The 21,590-nt window shown below is 38.9% G+C and overlaps 1 protein-coding gene across 1 annotated transcript in view; it reads right to left on the bottom strand.

Annotated features, from left to right (window-relative positions):
* Window positions 1–11,134: 11,134 nt before the first annotated feature.
* The window catches only part of LOC150094112 (uncharacterized), a 52,876-nt gene continuing 42,420 nt past the window's right edge, over window positions 11,135–21,590 (bottom strand). Inside the window, exons 7-9 of the mRNA XM_090412148.1 lie at window positions 16,609–16,685; window positions 16,246–16,339; window positions 11,135–12,007 (exon numbers count right to left, since the gene is read on the bottom strand). Of these exons, the coding sequence (XP_090268274.1) occupies window positions 11,646–12,007; window positions 16,246–16,339; window positions 16,609–16,685 (533 nt within the window). The 3' untranslated portion in view covers window positions 11,135–11,645. The remainder of the gene's footprint in view (window positions 12,008–16,245; window positions 16,340–16,608; window positions 16,686–21,590) is intronic.

Raw genomic sequence — 21,590 nt, 5'->3', positions numbered from 1 at the left:
TCCTGATATGCTAATCGGTCGGTAATTTACAACAGCAGTCTTGGAACCACCTTTATGCAGTGGAACTATTTTCCCCTCCTTCCACCCGCTCGGGACTAACCCGGACCCGAGACTCAAATTAAACAAAATGGTCAAGGGTACTGACAATTCTTTAGCTGCTTCTCGTACTACACGAGCTGGTATACCATCCAATCCCACAGATGTATTGACATTGAGGTTATGCAATAGACTACTCACCTCCACTTCATTCACCACAATTCCCATATAATCTACTGGTTTATTCGTTTCTGCAATGTCACCACCTGGATGATATATTCTTGCAAAGTGCTCACTCAGTAACTCAGCTATCTAAACTGATTCAGTTACCTCCCTACCATCGATATTCTTTAAAATCATTCTGCCATGTACATTTTTCCTTTTACTTGCTACATATCTAAAAAACTGTTTAGGATTCTCTTTAGCCTGCATGGCCAATATTCTTTCGTAATCCTTTTACTAATTAATCAATATTTTTTCGTAACCCACAGATGTATTGACATTGAGGTTATGCAATAGACTACTCACCTCCACTTCATTCCCCACAATTCCCATATAATCTACTGGTTTATACGTTTCTGCAATGTCACCACCTGGATGATATATTCTTGCAAAGTGCTCACTCAGTAACTCAGCTATCTTAACTGATTCAGTTACCTCCCTACCATCGGCATTCTTTAAAATCATTCTGCCATGTACATTTTTCCTTTTACTTGCTACATATCTAAAAAACTGTTTAGGATTCCCTTTAGCCTGCATGGCCAATATTCTTTCGTAATCCTTTTTTGCTTTTCTTACCACACTCGTCACCCTTCTGGCCTGCTCTTTATACCGTTCATGTGCCTTCCGGTCACCTTTCTCCTTAAATTCCCTCCATAGTTGTTTCTTTTTTTTTGCAGCTCAAGCTTAATGGTGTTATTCATCCATTTAACCCCTACTTCATTTATTATTCGGACTCTAGGTATACAGTCAGCCATTGCTTCATGCAAGCACTTCCTAACTGCCTCCGATGCACTATCAACTTCTAGTCCTTGCAGTTGTACATGCCATGGCACTGAGCCAATCAAACTCCTAAGCTTGCCATACTTTCCTGCCCGATAATTCCACATGTACCCTGTCTTAATTGAAAATTCTACATCTTTAGCCACCTCCCCAGTCAAGACCCTATGATCACTCTCACCGATTGGTGGCAATGTGGTCATATTTGTTACAGCCAAATCCTCAGATGTAATTACTAGGTCAAGCACTCTCTGACCCCTAGTATTTTCCATTACATGCTGTTGCAGATAGTTATCCCTTAATAACCGCATAAAATCCAATTCCTTCCATGTGTCCTCTCCTCACTCCAATCAATGCGAGCATAGTTGAAATCTCCCATAATAATCACCCTCCTTCCACTCATTTCTTCTATTTGCTTGTGCATACTATCACCACCATCTTTTCCATCATCTGGTCTATAGCAGCACCCAATTGTATATTTAGTTCTGCTAGCCACAATCTCACACCAAATGGCCTCAAATGTGCTCTTTTCTCTATCTTGCAATTCAACTTCTATTCTCCTTGGCTGTAGCTCATCAGCTATCATCAACAATACTCCTCCCGCCATTTTATTCTCTCTGTCATTCCTGAACACACTATACCCATCACATTCAATCCCACTAGCTATATCATCTACAGTCAGCCATGTTTCACTAATACCAATAACCTGTGGTCTGGAAGTGCCAACCATGGCCAAAAACTCTTCCTTCTTGTTCCTAATACTCCTAGTATTAGTGTACATGAATTTAAGACCCCATTAGCTCCAACCTTACCTTGATGCCTTATGTTAACTATCCCACTCTGGTTTGTTGTCCTTATTTGCTGTAGCATATTATATTCATTCTTACATTCAACTGCCTCCCCAAGGACTGTATATCTACTTCCCCCCTTAACAAATCTAGTTTCCCTGAATTTGCACATCCACTACATTCAGCAACACTCTCTCTCAAGTCTTCTTACACCATAACCATTCAAATGCAGGCCATCCATCTTATATACAGTAGATCCTTTCGCCCATCAAATTCACTCCACACGTCCACAAATTCCACACCACTCGTCATACATAACCCACGCATAAAGTCATTCGCAATTATGGCCCTCCTTTTAAACATTTCACTGTCATACCGTGGCAAAAGACTAATCATTCTAACTCTCTCACTCTTTTCTTTTGCTACCTCAAACAATTCATTCAGGTCTTCTATCATTTCCATTTTATCTCCTTTCAAATCATTCGTACCTGCCACAACAATCATTTCTTTCACCCTTTCCTTTTGCTCTCTAATAGACTCAGTTACATCCTTTATGGTCGCAACAGGTTGGTACGATTTTGTCAAATCCTCTACTAACACACCTCGTACTAACGAGTCTCCATACAGCACTTTATCCTTCATTTTGTTCATGTTCACATTCATACGCCTATTTTTCCTGTCATACCTTTTATTATTGGTTGGTTCATTCAGTCGACTTTTGTTCATGCACTCTAGCTGCTGTTTTGCCCTTTCTATTGCACCATTCAACAACGCGATCTCACTCAATGCATCTATCTCATCTTTTTTATTCTCTGAGAAACCATTAATACTATCATTCACACTCTCATAATTCTCATGTACAACCTTGCCGTTTCTTGTCATATCGCTATTTTCTTCATTCTGAAATTTGACAAAATTATCACACTCACGATCCGAAATACACTTCAGTTCCGCATTCTCCCTACATTTTCTACACACATTCAATCCTTTATTATCATCTATCCACACTCCGACTGCACTTCGCAAAGCGTACATTTCACAGCTAGTACACTGACTCATTTCTTTTATACTACCGTTCTTTGATAAAGATGGCGAACCATCATTACTGGCCGCCATTTTCCTTCGTACAGGTGCCATAATTATTGCAACGTGTTTTATCAAATAATAAGTTATAACACACCAAAAACACACAAAGAGACACTAAAATACGCATTACAATATTAAGGTAATTTTATCAACGATAACTGAAAATAATACTTACCTTATCAGGAGCTTGCACGAACACTACACACTCAATATTTTTCCACCGTAAATATCCAATATTTACGGTGGAAAAATTCTCTTTATCTCACTGTGGGGCGCTCTCACATCCTCCACCGTTTTTCCCCGGTATGTCTTTCATAAAAATCTAATGAACTTTCCTAAGCGAGAGGAACCACTATAGTTCATTCAGTGATGATGACGATGATGCTCTTTGGATGGAATGAAGTATGCTCGAATCCCATCCAAGAATCAAAGAAAAATCTTTACAAAATCATTTCACCTGAAGATGAGTTTAGTCCGTAGTTACTTGGTTTTATATGCTTGTGAAAGTGTTTTCTCGGCGAAACTTGGATATTTTTTCATCTGCAAAATAAACAAAGGGCCAATAAATAAATAAATAAATAGCGGACATAACAGATCTGTGCATCCTTCAGTTGAAAAGCATTGATTTTGGTTTATTTAGATTTGCTGCCAAAGTAACTCAGGCTATGAGACCAGAGTATTATGTGTTGATTCCGTGTGGCCGGTTGGCCTATTCTGAGGGAAGAAAAACCCGAGTTTCCGGGATATACGGAATTCGAACCTAAAGAACTAGCCCACTACTCGAAGACAAACGATTCCAAGTTCGTATCTATTCGCAGACTAAAAATTTTTCTAAGCCTTTCTTCGACCAGATGCCGAGTTAAACAATCTCTAGCTCGGGAAAGACTTTCTCCTGGTTGTTAGAATATATGCCACCTTAGGCAAGTACCATTTTGTTCCCTCCTAAATGCAAGAAAATATTTAAATTCAAAACAGTTTTTGGGACTGTGCAAAATTGCCACTCCTAGGAACTGCTTTAGCTACCTAGTAAATTTCGATCTCCCCGCACAGACTCCATGTCATTAAAAACAATATACGAGAAGTGTTGGAAAAAAGAACGAACTTTTTAAATCGTGCGCCAACCGGCACAGAGAGAACCCGGCGACTACTGAGCGCACCTAGCGGCAGGTTTTGACAACAAACTGTCCTTTGCCCGTTCTGCTATGAGGATTAATCGTCGAGATACATCAGCTGAAGTGAGCACGTGCACAAGTTGTTCGTTGGATTAGTGGATTAGTGACAAAGTGACAATAAAAGAGCTTGAAGAACAATGTGTGTGTGTGTGTGTGTGTGTGTGTGTGTGTGTGTGTGTGTGTGTGTGTGTGTGTGTGTGTGTGTGTGTGTGTGTGTGTGTGTGTGTGTGTGTGTGTGTGTGTGTAATTTTGCTGCAAAGTTGGTTTATGGTATGATGTTGAAACCAAGATGCAATCGTCGCAGTGGGTGAGGAAAGCGTCTCTTCGAGCAAAAAAAAAGCACGGATGAGTCAGTCAAAGATCAAGGTGATGGTGGTTGTGTTTTTTAACCATGAAAACATCAGACATCCGTCGTGCCTCATCCACCCTATTCTCCGGACTTAGCCCCAGCAGACTTTTTCCTGTTTCCCAAACTTAAAACCACTTTGAAAGGCCGTCGTTTCCAAGCCAAGTTTGGAACGCACTTTCCAGGAAGGAAGTACGTTCCAGGAAGTATTCCAACAATGAAAGAAACGTTAGGAACAGTATCGCCAGTGGAAGGGACTACTTTGAAGGGGACAGTGCTAGAAATGTAAAATGAGCAATAACGTCTTTATAGCAAAAGTTCCGTTTTTTTTTTTTTAACACACCTTGTATAAATACTGACCGCTGGATTAGAAATCTTTGTGCAGATGTACATTAACGTCACTTATGCAGCATATATGTAAAAGGCTTGGTCAAGAGTATCACGACATTTTTTGGAGAACTATTTGAGTATGCAGCGGACAAGTAATCACCAACAGTGATTACCTTTTCCCATTAATCACAATGGGAAAACAAAGGATGTTTCGCAATTCGATAAAGGGCTTATTGTGGGCACTCATCTGACTGGATCCACGATTTTGAAAACAGCAGAGCTGACTGATTTCTCAAAAGGTGTCCAAGGTGTTTAATCAGTGTAAAAATAACCCATGTTGCTTATTTAACCTTAACTTTGTCAGTCAGTCAGGACCGAGATCGCAGTCGTCTGAGAAGGCTTGTACAGACAAACAGAACGTCCCGTGTGCAGCAATTGACTGGAGCATTGAATGAAGGCTGTTCCCGATCCATATTTCACCGAACTATGCGCACGGAATTGAAGAGGATCGGTATTGGCAGCCTATACGGAAAATGATTTCTACGAAGAACCGGTAATTTCATCTTCCTTGGGCGGCCAGAAACACCACCAGACGCTGCAAGACTGGAAAAAAGTCATGTGGTCCAACGAGTCAAGGTACCGATGAAGGCCAGTTTGGTGGCCCCCATGAAGCAATGAACCCAGCTTGCCATATAAACAGAACTCGAGGATCTCGTGATGGTGTCATGGTGCGGATCATGTTCTGTTGATACGGAACTGGTCTCCTGATATAGTTGGAAGATTGTGAGCCCACCAATGATTATCTGAACATTGTTGCTGACCAAGTCCATCCTGCAATGCTGACTTTTTATTCTGTAAGTGTTGGTTGTTTGTTCAGCGACAATGATGGTGTTCATCGCTCAGGAATTGTTCAGCAATCGTTCAGCGAGTATGACAGACACTTTTACCATCTTTTCTGCCGACTGCAAAGCCCGTATATGAAACCCACTAGGAATACATGGGGCAGGTCAGAAAAACATATCGGAGAGCAAAATCCTCTTCCATAAAATCTAATCAGATTGCGTGGAAGGTTGTCTAGTGATTGCCTGGCATGTCGCAGACGTAGGTACAATCTCACACCTATCTGTTCTGCAAATTGTTGACAAATTGGACCCTGTGGTCAACAGTAATTGATACCATACTGAGATGGAAGCGTGGTATTTATTAACGAAGGTTAATAAATACAGCTAGTAGTCTGCCGACACGTTGAATTCGTAGTACCCAGCATCGACTGGAACACAATCAACACAAAAACATTCAGAATGAAGGCTCACAACATGAGTTTGTATGGTAGAAACGCAATTTGCAATTCCTACATTACCTGAACCAACATGCAGTGTCGTCTCCAGTGGTACAAAGAGCGCATACAGAGGAATGTTGAACTTGGAAAGCGTGTTATGGAGCGAAGAATTCGCTATACACTCTTTACCGAGCGCTTGCGCGCGCGCGCGCGCGCGTGTGTGTGTGTGTGTGTGTGTGTGTGTGTGTGTGTGTGTGTGTGTGTGTGTGTGTGTGTGTGTGTGTGTGTGTGTGGTCTCTTACCAGAGTGCATAACCCCAACTATGAAATTCAGAGGTGGTGTGATCTGGACCGAATCGACACTTTCTTGGGTCCCCGGCGGGAAGAGAAATGTGAAGCCCCCCCCATCACATTTCCTAATGTTCAGTAATAATAATAATAATAAGATACTCATCGATTTTGAAGTCCCAAGTAATTCCATTGGTGGATGTAAAGCGATATTCAAAACAAAAATAACACGACAATTCACTCCTTCCCACCCACACGCTTCCCCGCAGCAAAACTAACATCATAAAGTGACTTTTCTACATTTTCATGTGGCAAAATCATGAATTAGATAAAAGTTAATATTTTGTAAAATCTAATGTTCAGTGCTCAATACACTTAGGTGGTTTAATCGTGACTGTGCAGTGCTGTTTCTTAGTTCATTTTTTAGTAATTTCATTTTAGAAAATGAACGTTCACCGCAGGCATTACTAACACCATTGAAAGAAAAATCGTCATAGAGATTTTCATATTAGGAAATACTGAAAATATATGTTCATTTTGCATATAAGCGTAAATTTTGTTAATGCCAACACAGTCTTCTTCTTTTGTGGTTAAGGTCTTATCACCTACGTTTGTTTTCTTCACTGATTTTATATCCATCATCATGTGTGTCATAAAGTGGAGTCATTCCATGAATAGTTCTGTAGAAGTAAGGTCTTCGCTATAGAAGTTGGCTAGATCATCACAATGAGTTTTTATGTCTTGATCATCTAAAGTATGAAGAGTTTCTAAGAAGCCTAATTTATTAAATATTTCTTCGTACTGTTTTTCTCGCGTATCCAAACTAGTTACCAAGGAATCTCTGATAGGTAAGTATGCGTCCACTCTAAATTTCCTGCTACCCTTAAGTCACACGTCTGAGTTTCTACGACCATCTACAAATGTTAGAGCAGCTGCTGCGTTGTTTTATTCGTTTATACGCATCCTGGTAGTTCTTATCCCGTGACTTTTCTTTCGCTTGGGATTCATAGTCTTCAAAACAGTTTCTTTTCTCAGTTACAAATGCCTTTAAGGACTTAAGCTATTTCATAGTAGTAGATAAGTTCATGCTTTCTTTCTGGAGGACTTAGCTCACACTGCTAAGTCGTTTCAGGATGTCATTCCAAGAAATAGTCAGAAAATAATGCCCTGACATATTTGCTGCATCATCATAGGACTGACCTCTACAGGTCATTAGCAGTATATTATTTTGATCCAAAAAAGTCGTGACTACGTCAGCGAAGATATCTGCTTTATGCCCATGAATGGGAATAAACTGTAAAAATCTCTCTTTTAGGATACCTCCAGGAACATATCTTATTATGAATGTCTGTTGGTCCACGTGTGTGATATCAGGTGTTGAATCCACCGATATGAAATAATACTTAGCTTTCTGTACTTCAGCGACAATAGTTTCCAACACTCTAACTCCCATAATGCGTATGAATTCTTCACAAATAGTAAAAAAAAAAAAAAAAAAAAAAATCAGCTAACGCCTTTTTATTCCCGTATACGGGAGTAGGCGAGGCCATTTAGCCCTATCTAACTTTTTGGAGACTGAGTGGGCAGTTCAATCTCCACTGGTACCCAATCAGAGACAGATGGCCCAAGGCTATCACTAATTAAGCGGTACGCAGTGAAGAGAGACGGCTCAAATGTGCCGCCATCTCGTGGTCCCTAACCCTAACACAAATATATTTAATGTCTGAAATAATGTGGGTTCTACGGTCGATTTTCTTGAGTTTACAGGACGAAAAACCCGAGTTTCCGGTAGGAAAAACCCGCTTGCCCGTGCCAGAGATCGACTAACTCGGGAACCGGTCGAAAAAAGGCTTAGAAAAATTTCCTCTAATCGCCGACTAGACTCGAAACCAAGACTGCCTTCGTGCGGCCAAGCGCGGTGGTATGCAAACGCCACATCCACTGAGCTACACAGGCTCTTTACAAATAGTAGCTGGTGGATATGATGGGATCCCCTTTTCTGCATTTCCATACTTCTTCATATGTTCACATAAAAATGAATCAAACTGACTGATCAGTTCCAAAATGCCTGAATTGCCGGTTTTCAATACCTAGTTTCTTTATCTGAGTTCTTACTTCCTACCATACATTCTCGGGCTGACTGACTAAAGCTGCACTGGTTTATTTTGGCATTCGGATGGACCTATTTGAACCCAGTACTCCTGTAAGATATGATTTGCCATTGGCCATAGTCAGGATCTGAACTCTTATAATTGTCATTATTTGTACTTACGTTTGCTGTGGCACCAGCGGAGGTTGTTTCTTTCTGTACACTACTACTGTCCAAGGACTTGTTTGAAACAGAACTTGCTGGCGATTCCGTATTTTCCCTTTCCCTATGCGCTTCATCCTCCCCAACTTCACTTTCACTCTTCTTAAAAAATGTTGTTAGTTTCGGAAGATTTTGAATAGCCTTTGCCTGTTCTCTCATTTTCTTTCGTTTGGCACCACTTTTGTAACGTTTCATACTGAGGGGAAGCGTGTTCTCCTAATATCCCTATGACTCGCCTATAACTTTTAACTATTTTCAAACTAGACCAAGACAATAACGCAATATACTTAACTACTAGTTTAAACTTGTAAAGCAGAAAGCTGAACCTGAGCAGCGATGTATATATTACGGTTGGTACTCAACAGTCACCTGCAGGCCGCTCGAGAAGATTCATTCATTGTTGCGGCATTCCAGCTATGAAAGTTGTTCGAGATTGAAAAAAGTTTCTATTCATTTATGTGTTATATTTTGCAGTGCTCGAAATAAAAATTTAGACGTGCCTTTCCAAGGTGCGATTTGTGTTATGTCGGCTTTGGCGCACAAAACTTTTGCACATAAGCATTATCAACAATGCGTTGGGCAAAAACTCGTGATTGTCGACGTAGGATGCACCAAATCAAGTGAATGTTAATTCCATAAAAGTGAGTAACTCACAGCTTGGCACCGAAATGAAACGAAGTTTAATAGCAGTTTTTGTTTAACCGGGTTTCTTGTAACCGGAATTTGAAAACAACAAAACTAAATGAAGCTTTTCACTGCAATGCTAAGTTCCTTCCTCATAGCATTTTCATGAAATACTTTGCATCAAGTTATATTAGGGTGATGGAATATTTTAACCGGCCATGTCGAGCACTGAAAATTTGTTTGGTTTCTCTATTTTAAAAAATAAGAAAATGGGGTTCCCCCCCCCCCCCACTAAAGAGCGGGCCCTCGGTGGCCGCCGGGTTCATCGTTACTTTTAAACGATGGGTGTAGTGATATCACCCTAGTTTTCCTGGTTTGGCCTCGGACCTCTGTTTGTGGCCCCACGAACATTGAACTCTGAGAGCTATCTGAACATTCTGGACAATGCTGTCTATTTCATTGGCGCACCCAGGGGGGGGGGAGCAGGGGCCTGGCTCCCCAAAAAAATCCAAAAATCTTTTCCTAATGAAATTTATTATTATTATTATTTTATTTCTGTTGTGTCGTGTCTTCTATTTCTATACTACTGTACTTACGAATTAGCTGTCGCATAAGGTGGGAATTTCTCTCGAGAACCACGGCCGTTGTGAACGCAAAGCAAACGAAGTAGTGCTCGGGAAATACTTTCTTTGCCCGAGCCGGGCCAGAGATCACGGGTATCATGTATTGGCGATCACTGCCGATGCTTAGTCATAGGTCGTATGCAATTCTCAAATCGTCTACTCATCTCTGACCCTCCCCCTCCCCAAGATTAAGTTATGAGTTCTCGGCCCCCTCCAATGGCGCACCCCCTCCTGAGTGCGCCACTGGTCTACTTTGTGGCATTTCTACGGAACTGACGATTGTCCTTTTCAGCAAGACAATGCACCGTGTCATAAGACTGCTGCTGTAACTGCGTGGTTTGTGGACATGAATATCATTGCACTTGACAGGCCTCCACGCAGTAGTGTAGCTAGAGCTTTTGCTGCCTGCAGCGATCCCTGAGTTTGCCGCCCCTCTCCATACACACCAAAAATACTACAAAAAAGTCAAAACGACGTGTAGGGAAATAAATTAAAACACTGTTTGTTTTTGAAGTAAAACTTTAATTCCAACATTCTATAATGTTATCTTCCTTTCTTTTCTGTTAGCAAAATCGTCGATGACATTGGCGAAGTCTACTTTATAGTAATGTCGGTAATTCTTAATCTATTTTATTTAGAAAAACTCCTCTCACAAATAGCAACACTTACAGCAATTGTGAGGAAAATTCGCTGTAGTATTACAAGATTTGGAAATGAGTTCTCGAGACTATTTTAGAATTAACTGCAAAAGTTCAAAAAGGTTCAAAGTGCCTCCCGGGGAGGATCGCCTGCCAGCTACGCCTCTGCCTACACAGAGCCCCTTATCTCATCCCTATTGAACATCTATGAGATGAATTGGAGCACCTTTTATATCAAGGGAGGTACACCCCACAGTCAAATTATAGGAAGAATGATCTGAAATTCTACTGATCGCTAATTGGAAGTATGAAGTATGCCCATAAGATTGCTCTAGTTATCGCAGCGAAAGTAGGTCCTACATCTTATTACAGTGGGTGCCATTCTGTTTATATATATATATATATATATATATATATATATATATATATTGATGAGTAAAAGTGAGCAAGTTATATATTTTAATAAATCCATTTTGGTAGGATGGGAGTTAATTCAGGATTTAGGTCAAAGACATTTGGGATTTAGGATCCAAGCAAGATGACGTCTGTATTTGATTCTAATTTGGTTTCAACCAGAAGTTGAATGTTGAGTGTTATAATGAAATCAACACAAAATTTAAATACAGCAACTAGTTTTAATAATCATGTGTTTTTATAAAGGAACGAATACTGTTGAAACTTGTAACTGAACCTGATTATGCTTGTTCTTAAAAAATGGTAATAATTCTATGTACTGATTTTCTTCCCTCACTTCGTAGTGTGCTAACAGAAATAAACTTTAAGCATTCTGTTCTACTCTATATTTTTTAAAATAAAATCTACTATTATCACCGTCATAAGTTCTTGCCTCATAGATATGCACGATTTCTTTCCATATTTAGAAAATCTCGATGTGGCAAGAAAGCGATGTTTGTAATTAAAATTCTGCTTGCCATCGCACGTGCACAAATTATTCCTATTGTTCAATTTCTTTTTTCTTTCTTTTTCTTTTTTGCTTTTTGTCAGCGAACAAATTTCATTAATAACTTTATGTGTAAACGTGATACAAGATACTTCTGCGAACTCATCAGATTATTGCTTCATTTTGCATTAGATTCAGTAAAGCAATGGCGTAAGTTATTCTCTCCTAACTACTAGAGTTAACATCACTGTGCTTTTCGGTATTTGACAGCTTGCTCGGTTTACTATCCCCATAAATTCGGCTCACTTCATCTCTGACATTGAGCTCTTTCAATGACTCATCTGCTAACACGTTATTCTCGATGTAGCCTCTTGTGCCGATGGGATGAACGCCAGTAATGACGTCACTCACTGCATCTATTCCGGTGTCCACGTGCGGATAATGAGGACTACCAGGAACAAGGATGTTGTGGATTGAAATATGTCGAGAACCATCGTGAGTGGTGGGATAAAGAGAGCCTGGAATATTCGACTCGTCTCTAGAACCGATTGGTTTCTCCTTGATAACAGATGGACGCTCTTTTAGTTCTGTAAAAGAATAAAAGCTAATCACCACAATTGCAGAAATACTGACGTTTGAAACTTGGTTTAAATTTAACGATAATTAGCAACTATAATTTCTATATGCATTAAGTGGTTTTCTGATGTGTCATGATGCAGCGTATTGGCACTTTATTTCAAATAAAAACAAAATAAAGTCACGCAGAAAATAGGCCAGAGAACACACGCAATTAATAGATAAAAATGGTATTAGTGGGCCGATGCGTAGTGTGTACACATCGTGGATGGCGGCGTAGTATGTGGATAGGGGATGTAGATGGAGGATTAAGCGCTGTAGAGAGTGGGATTCGTGTGTAAAGTGCCCTTCATCGATGAATCCCAGAAGGTGTTAAGTAGGATAAGAAGATTCTTTTTTTTTTTCCTGCTAGTAACTCGGATTGAATTCTACAAATCCGCAAATTCAACTGTTACTCGTATACGCGATTATATATACAGTATGTATAATGCTAGTTCGGTTTAACAACACGAGATGGCAGCAGAGGTATTCCGTATTCTAGTCATGTTCACCTGGTTCACAAAAAGTGTACTCAAGGTGCTGCAAACGATGAAAGGTAAAGACAGGGAAGCTTACATTTTTCCAAAACGTTAGACGCTATGCTAATAAAATTGTCCCCCTACCTAATAAAACTCTTAGGGAAATGAAAAGCATTAGAATAGTTATATTGGCAATTTTCTTTTTTAATTAAGATAGTTCATCTTAAATATTACTTAATATGTTTTTGTTTTGTTTTGTTAACTCCGGAAGAAAGGTTTTTAATAAGACAATCCAGCAGAATCAATTATTCAAAAGGCATAGAGAACTCAACCTCGGGAATGGCTGAGAGGTAAAAACTGACTGCCTTGATTTCCAAATAAGTAGGACTACTCGTAAAAAATATATTTCCTTTAAATAATAACAAAAAAAAAAATTAAAAGATTCTCTCTATATTACTGTTTATCTACTGCAAAATAATGGCAACATATAATTTTGAAATAAAAAAGAAAAAGTGCAAGTTTATTAACTGAAAGGGCTCTACTTCAGTTCCACTGTGTGTCTACACTCACACACACAAGGCTGCATATCAAGTTTGTATATATATATATATATAAGCCGAAATTTGAAACGTTTTTATGTCACTTTTTTGTCTCTTCATTGTTTTGAAACGTCCAACAAGGTGTTTGTCCAACGTGAGACAACAATTTGTTGGACGTTTCAAAATAATGGAGAACCCACTTACCAGCCCGGAACTGGGGGGATTGGGCGCCAGGGGGGGGGGGGTAGAGCCCCCTAGTATATATATTGAAAAACCCTCCCTCCGTATGAGACTGGCTAACTCAATTTTAGTCGAAAAAGACCAGATAGAGGTTCTCACCTCATGGACGCACACGTGGTCGCTATTGATACAATGTTTTCACCATAATAAAAGTAGTATTCTAATTTTCCATTGCAGTGTTTCGTGCCTTCTTAGAAGACAAATGCAATTGCTTTTTTTAATAAATGTATGTAAGTTATAAAATCTTACTCCACTTCCTTAGTCTCATCTTCTTGCGAAAACAAGAAAACTGCAGTATATTATTTAATTTGGATAAATAAATAAATAATAACTCTTCTTCCTCGCATTCTATCCCGCTTGGTGCAGGGTCCGCTATTTTACATGATGAGACTTTAAGCGATCCCAACCGGCCTGTAGCAGAGCCTGACGTTGGAGTGAAATGTATTTATGTCTGTCGATGTGTGTGTCGATCTGTCGATGTGAAAAACCCGAGTTACTGGGAGAGAAAAACCTTCTACCACCGTATGAGATCGGTTAACTCACCTTTAGTCGAAAGAGACCAGATCAAGGTCCTCACGTCATGGACCATAATAGAACCCAGGCCTTTGAGGTCAAAAGGCTTCGTCTATACCGACTGAGCTACGGAGGCTCCAAATAAATAATAACTATTAAAGCGAAATACGATTTTAGATGATTGATTACCACTCTCCATTAGTTAGATTCTCAAAAAAAAAAAAAAAGTGAATATAAATAATGATAAAAATAAATATCGAAATTAAATTAACATTTTTTTTTTCCGTAGGAGATTTCATCTAAGTTTGAGAAGTTGCCTTTTGATAGAATTTCTCTTCTTTCAAAAAGGCTACTTTTTTAGTATTCTTCATCCGAAAAATGAAATCCACAACTCTCTGTAATTCAGAAAGAGTATTCGTCGAAGAATGAAGAAGTACTCCACGATTTCTATTGTGAGACTTCTTCAATAAATCAGGTCATCCCACTTTAGAGAACCGGTCAGAAGAACTCACGCAGTTTACAAACATAATACACTGACCATTAATTTCTAAAACAATGATAATCACTAAAGAGAACGTCTTCTACTGACAAAAGATCATTTCGAAGGGAAATGAAGTGCCAACATTTGGACACTGCTATACAACGTTCAAAGACGCGCTTACAATTTTCCAGACATTATATCACTTCACAGAAATTATCGTCCAAACTGTCCCTCCCCTACCAAATCCATCTCGACCATCGATTTTTAACGAATCCATTATAACACAAGCAGTGGCCAAAAATATTAGAAACATATCCGTGCTAAATGAAATCTTCTAACAACATGGTACAGGCACTGACTCTATGCAGTAAATTGCCTCGAAGACAGTCTTCATTCAAGTGCTTGTGCAAAAATGTCATAAGTTGAGTGTCTTCGATACCAGAATGACCATGCTACAATGTGCAACAGTGTCTCGATTACATTGGGAACAGTGCGATAATCAGAAAACATCAAATCGACGTCCGACGTGTGGCAAGAACAGCTGATTTCGAAAAGCAGTCAAAGGATGAAAGGATCGTAAAATCTTATAAACGTGCTATAACCGTTCAAGGTAGTTCAGCTTAATGGATAAGACTGAATTATCGTGAGTTGAAATGTAGTCAGCTGAATGCGTAGTACAACCGCGATAAGATTGAACCACACATCGTGAGTTGAAATGTCCTAAATTGGTGTATAAACTGCTTGTGACAGTCAGAGTACAACGCCTGTGCAGCAAAAAAAAAAAAAAAAAAAGCAGCAACTATGGATAACTGGAGCGGAGAAACATCACCACATGATCGAAGAAAAATTACAGTGATGAATCCAGTTCCTTATTTCAGGCAGCTTACCTGAACACTGCTACCAACAACGAACACGATTACTGTTGATCTTTTATCTTGCATGCGATGGACACAACTGATTGGATAATACGAAAAATAACAGGGAGCAGTTAGGTGAGGAATGGCTATAGGAAAAAGATAGCGACTTTACCTTAATGGACTGGCCTGCCTTACTCATCAAATCTCGGACCTTCTGGATTTCTTTGGAATGTGGTTGATTGAATGAGATATTCCTGACAAGAACCCGAAGCTAGCAAATCTGACAGAACTGCTGCAATTATCATACCTGCCTGGGGTCGGATACTTGTGGGATGTTTGAAACCTAAATAGTGACCTATGAAATATCAAGACTGTTGTGAAGGAGATCCAACAGGTAATAAAGTGGGTATCTCCACTGGATTGTTCGCTCAGTGTTTTTATATTATGTGTAACGAATTTCACTGCCGATAGGTGGGACAATGCGAGAAAAACGACATCGGGAAGGCCACATCCGAATATTTTTTATGCGAATCCCGTCCACGACAGGTTATAAACCTATAGTGCATTAGGACCATGAATGGGCTAAGGTTTTTGCACTATTTCTTTTTTTACTTTTTATTTGTTCTTTTTTTTTTTTTTTTTTTTTCGCGTAATCAGAACACTGTGGTCTAAAAACCGCAAGTGGAACTTTTTCAAGCCACTTCAAGCTTCCAACAAATGGAGCAATGACAATTTAAGGAAATCCATAAATATCCACATCCACGGCAGGATTCGGACCTATGGACTGTTCGTTGGTATGCTAGCCACTTGGCAAACCAGTCTGACAATATGCACGACCTTCTTAAAATTGCCTTGTTGGAAATCAGTATTACAGGCTTTACATTCTAGTTCTCAAATGTTTTTTAGCAAGCACTGCATACAACATGCTTACTTTCATGATCATCCAGGTGTTAATTTTTAGAACTACTGAATTCTAAGTTATTATGAGATATGAAAGGAAAACCAATTAATTTTTTTTAAAAATTAAAATTTATGAGTACTTTTTTTTTAAAAAAAAAGAAATCTGTTTTAGTTTAGGAACATTTGCATAATGTTTCTTACCAAATATTTTGGGCAGAAGGGCCTCTAAAAGAGTTACTCTTTCTTGTAAAGTAGCCATCTCTTCCTTCATCTTCTGCATCATTTCAAAAATAACCTAAACGTTGGTACGGAAAAAAAGGTTACTGCAGGTTATGTAAAGAAACAAACTAATAATTTCAACGAACAGTTGATTTATTAATACACCAAGGATGGACTGACAGGGAATACTTGCAGTCGATGCGTCAAGACCACAGCAAAATGTTACCTCACAACATACAGACCGATTTTTAAGAATATGTGCGAGTGATTTTTGTTTCCAATCCACTCTTGCGCCTTAGTGGGGAAAAAAAAAAAACGACAAATATTCTACGAAATGGTACTTACGACTGGTACAGGAACCTCGTCAGTAAATTCAGGAAAGTCGAGGTCGGGTGGTAGGTCTCCACTCCGAGGAGGCTGAACTAAATTAAAAATTTTTTTTGAAAATCAGAATCAAGGATGATATAAATCGAACTTTTATAATAAAAAAGGAGTAATAAAGATGAGCAGGAACATAATAATGGAAGTGATGTTTAAGATAAAAGTGTTTCGGAGAACGTCATACAAAAAATAACACTTGCTTAAGTCTATGACCGAAATTCTTTGATATCTTGCGAAACAAATACTTTCCCAAATGATATCAGCAAAAGTATACCATAGAAAACGTTCATCGGGTGGAGTTCAAAGTTGGGAAACGGGAATGAATTATGACTGCAATGAGACACTAGATCTGAAAATTGAGGTGAGGGTGGGGGGGGGGGAATAGTAAATGCATTCCTATCTTTCCCTTTATTTTCCTTTAATTCAGCGGCAATATGAATGATGATTACCGTATGTGTCTATTATGACTAACACCTCGTTGTCACTAATATACCTTAAGAGGATTTCTACTTTTCCAGAAGTCCGATATCTCCCAGACAAACATTTTTCAAGCAACGTGGCCATTAGAAATTGTAGATTTTAAGAATTGGTTATGTATAAATTACGTTTTTAAAACTGTTTCCTATTCGAGATGTCAGTGAGTTATGTACATACGTTTTCTAAACTCATGCGCAGAGGTGCAGCAATAGAAACAATCCCTCTAACTGTTCCATATATAGAGAGACTGCAGCACCAAGACATTAGCAAGATCTTGCTTACACAATACAGGGCACCGTTTTTAGTTCCTTTAAGCTAAAAAGGCTGTAACTTTGGTGTTCTTTTCGTTAGGCACCCACGGTAATCTCTCCCCTCCCCGACTGTAGTCCATTCCATGTTTTGACCAAATGTGACGTGACGAACGCCACCTAAATTTGGGTTTTAGCCTTGTCTAGAGCATAATGTGTTGTCTGAATGCAATCGACGGCCACATTTTATGTCTTAAAGCAACACTCAGTTCATTTAAAACTGCGCAATGATATCTCAAAAGTTGTTGTTAGTAAGAGTATGAAATATTAAATTAGATACATAATAATAATAATAATAATAATAAAATAGTGGCTTACATTAATGAAATTCCATGCCTGCTGTGGTTTCTCCCTTTATAAAATGCTCCGCTGTTTTTGCGAATTCGGATCCATAAAACTAGACCTCCCCAAAAAGCCGTTCTGAGTTCGAATCTAGTCACCAACTAAATGAACTTGTTCTAAGCCTTTCTTCGACTGGCTCCGGTGGTCAAATTGAGCAGGGACTCTCCCCGGACCTTTTTCATGCACCCGGCCCAGATCCGGAACATTTTTCTATTTTGTGACTTTTCTCCCTTTACGGTAATTAAGCCTACATTAGTGTGTTCTTATTCAACAATTGTTTACCGTTTTGAATGTGTATTTAAAGTCAATATCACCAGTCGCCTGATTACGAACGCCTGATGAAAGGGACGGGGAGGTTTGGGGCTTCCTTTAATGCAGGGCTGTCCAAAACACAGCCCGCGGTGCGATTTTGTGCTTCCCCCCCCCGTGGGTTTTGATTTTGACAAGCGCAAAAATAAAATAACAATTTGAACCGAATTCGTATTAGATACGTATTTTAATTCCATCACTAATTGATAATCTCGATGTTGGTTATTTTATTTGGTGTTTTTACATCGCTGTATACCCACGTGTTTTTCAAATATTACAGGTGTCAAAGAAGCGTTCTTACACTGTTTTGTTCTAACGCGCATGCTCTGCCGCTCACGGGGAACGTGAGCGCGCGATTAGTGTGCAATGAGTGTTGTTCGTTTGTTCAGCTATCGAGATCGTGTCGCTGCTGCTCACCAAATTACTAGACACGCATTGGATGCGGCCCTCGGATTACCTAAGGTTGGATAGCCCTGATTTAATGCGTTATCTGGCAGCGATTGACAAGCAAACATTATTGCAGCGGAATTTTGACAGACTCGTAGCGATATTTTGTCTTTTCTGGTTGGCAACACTGTCAGTAAGCAACAACAGAACAACAGATTAGCAGTTGTTTATCAGAGCTCGTGATTGGGAGAAGCACAAAGAAAATCGTGTAATATTTTTATGTTTACGTAGGCCTACTATTTCAACTATGCATAAGCACATTGGTATCTTCTTTAAACGGAAAAATAGCTCGGATGACAGTGATAATACAAAACGAGTTTGTAACGACAGTTTGTGTAGTTTCTGAAGAGAAAGAGGTCTGTAACGAATCCACAGAATTCCCATCATTTGCAGTACGATAAATTAATACATTGAACGAATGGAAAGATTTGCCGACTTGCTGGACACTCGACCAGTGGATCGCATTCAAAGGTAAATACAATTGGTTATTTTGTGAGAACGGAGGTTTGGGGTGTATAACAGGTGCAGACGTACAGACCCTAGGCGCAAGTTTTTCACATTAGGGTATTCACTTGGCATCAGAGTGGATAAATGGATTAATACGTATTAAAGGGGATGGATCTAAGCAATGCCAACAAAAGCAACTCACAAAGAAAATCTACGAACATAGAGATACACAGAAGCGATTATTAAAAGTAAAAGTGAGAATTCGTGTCGACACATTGTAGAAGAACAGAACTGTTTAGCTCACGAAATCACGTGTGCCGTCTGTTTCGCGCTGCGTATCATATCGCAAATCATAACCGTCTTTTTGTAGATCATCCAAAATTAATTGATCTCCAAATTCTTAATGGGCTAGATGTGGGGTGTGCTTTACACAGTAACGTAACATGCACTGAGATAGTGAATCACGTAGCAAAAAATGAAACAGAAAATTGCAAACAGCATTATAAACCACAGAACCAAAATTTCTGCTGTTCTGGATGAAAGTACATCCATATTTAACCAGACTGTTCTGATAGTGTACGTGCAGGGTGCAATGAATGGTGATGATGTTACAACACTATTCTTTGATTTAATTCAATTAGAAAGCAGCGAAGCAATGGACATTAAGAACTCACTTATGAAGTGTCTTGAAAAGCACAGTCTAAAAAACTGTGACGTTACTTAAAGCAAACCAACTCCTGCACAGAATAAGATATAAGTATTTAAAGGTCATAAATACCTCCTTTCTCTTTGTGGAGGGAAGTTCAGAAAGCTATAGAAACAAAACAAAACAATCCAAAGGGGTTCCCTTGAAAGTATTTGGGGAACAACACAATGGAAATAAATAAAGGACAATTTTATGAGAGTATAATCACAAATTTGACAAGTCGGTGCATGACAGATAAGGACACAAACTACTCAGAAGGTGCATGATGGATAAGGACACGAAATACTCAGAAATAACGAAAGTAGTTTTACCTGAGTATTGGCCGGATGATATTGCCGTGGACTATGGTGAACAAAAATTGAAAGATCTGTGCGATTTGTTTTCTCTGCGTTATCGTGAGGTCATTCAGTCTTATAGGGATTTTAAACACGGTGGAGGTAAACATGTGTCAGACGCCATGAAGAAACTTCTGAAATGTGTTGAAACAACACCAGTGAGCAATGCAGAGTGCGAGCGGGGGATTCAGCATTATGAACAATATTGTGACACCAACAAGAAATGCGCTCTTGGTTGAAAATGTCTCATCTTTGATGAGAGTAAATAGTTGTGGTCCACCAGTTTCCCAGTGGGATCATCTTCCATATGTTAAACGCTGGATGTCCCGAGGAAGAAACAGTGCCCTTGCTTATTGTTAAAAAAAAAGAGACTTGATGCAGAGACAGACAAATCGAAGGAAGCCTTGTGGAAGCTATTATAGACCTCCTGCAACTGTGAACTAAGGGTAAGCCTCGATATTTTTGTGCACTTTCCTGTACATTTCACTCATCATATTTCAAATTTAATTTACTGATATGAGTAAACGCAGATGTTTGTCTAACTTTACCAATTGTAGTATTATTTCACATTTTACAGTATTCATTCAAATGTCAAGAAGACAATCAATGTTCAATATTTGTACAGTCTAAATAAGTTAAATTACAAATTTACTAAGGAATTTGAGTTATTTATTTCATCATTATTGTATTTCCATTTTTTTCCTGTATTTACGTAACAAGCTGAATAGGCCTTCTGTTTTTTCATCGCTCCTATAATAACCTAATCTTATCTTAAATTGAATTATCTTTTAATATGTTAGAAGTATTAGATTAATTTGTAATTTTGTATTTAATGTTTCTGGTGGAGTGGAAGAGATGGCTTCAACTCCACCAGAGTTATATAATAAATAAATAAATAAATAAATAAAATTTAAACAAAATGCTGTGACAATCTAGCAATAGCCTCACATTTATGATCCTTTCTTTAAGGGCTCCAGAGGTTATTTGTTTAGAATTTAATCACTGACTGATTCAGTTAGTTTTCATCTCAGCGACTGGCAAGCGGATCTTTTCGACCCGTAAATTCAGGTTTTTGGTTCCGTAATCAAGAAAATCGGCCGTAGAACCACACTATTTCAGGCGATAATATACTGTTAGTGTTAGGGACTATGGGATGACGACACTTGTCTGCTTCTTTGCACTGGATGGCATTTATAATTAGATAGAGTCTTGTGTTGATTGGCTATCAGTGGAGAGTGAACTGTTCCCTAAGTCTCCAAAAGTTAGATAAAACTAAAACACCTCGTACTGCCTATAGGGAATAAAAGGCGTCAGAGGACTCTTGCAACTGCAGACAAAAAGCTACAGTAACATATACATTTATGGTTATCGGAAATGCGGATGCCATATGGATATATTGGATGTGAGATGCCATATGAATCCATTGAAAATATAAGTAGAGTCAAAATGCACTTTCCCCATCAACAATATGGAAATATTACCTGTCTGTTCCATAAACATAAAAAAAAAAACATTGTTTCCCAGCTCAATTCAAAAATACTGCGAACTAAATACGTATTACGCAAAGAACATTGA

The sequence above is a fragment of the Typopeltis vanoorti genome, chromosome 22, assembly GCF_054136105.1.
Source record: "Typopeltis vanoorti isolate ZY-2024b chromosome 22, IOZ_Tvanoo_1.0, whole genome shotgun sequence".
NCBI lineage: Eukaryota > Metazoa > Arthropoda > Arachnida > Uropygi > Thelyphonidae > Typopeltis > Typopeltis vanoorti.
This window is presented reverse-complemented; position numbering and strand designations above follow the sequence as displayed.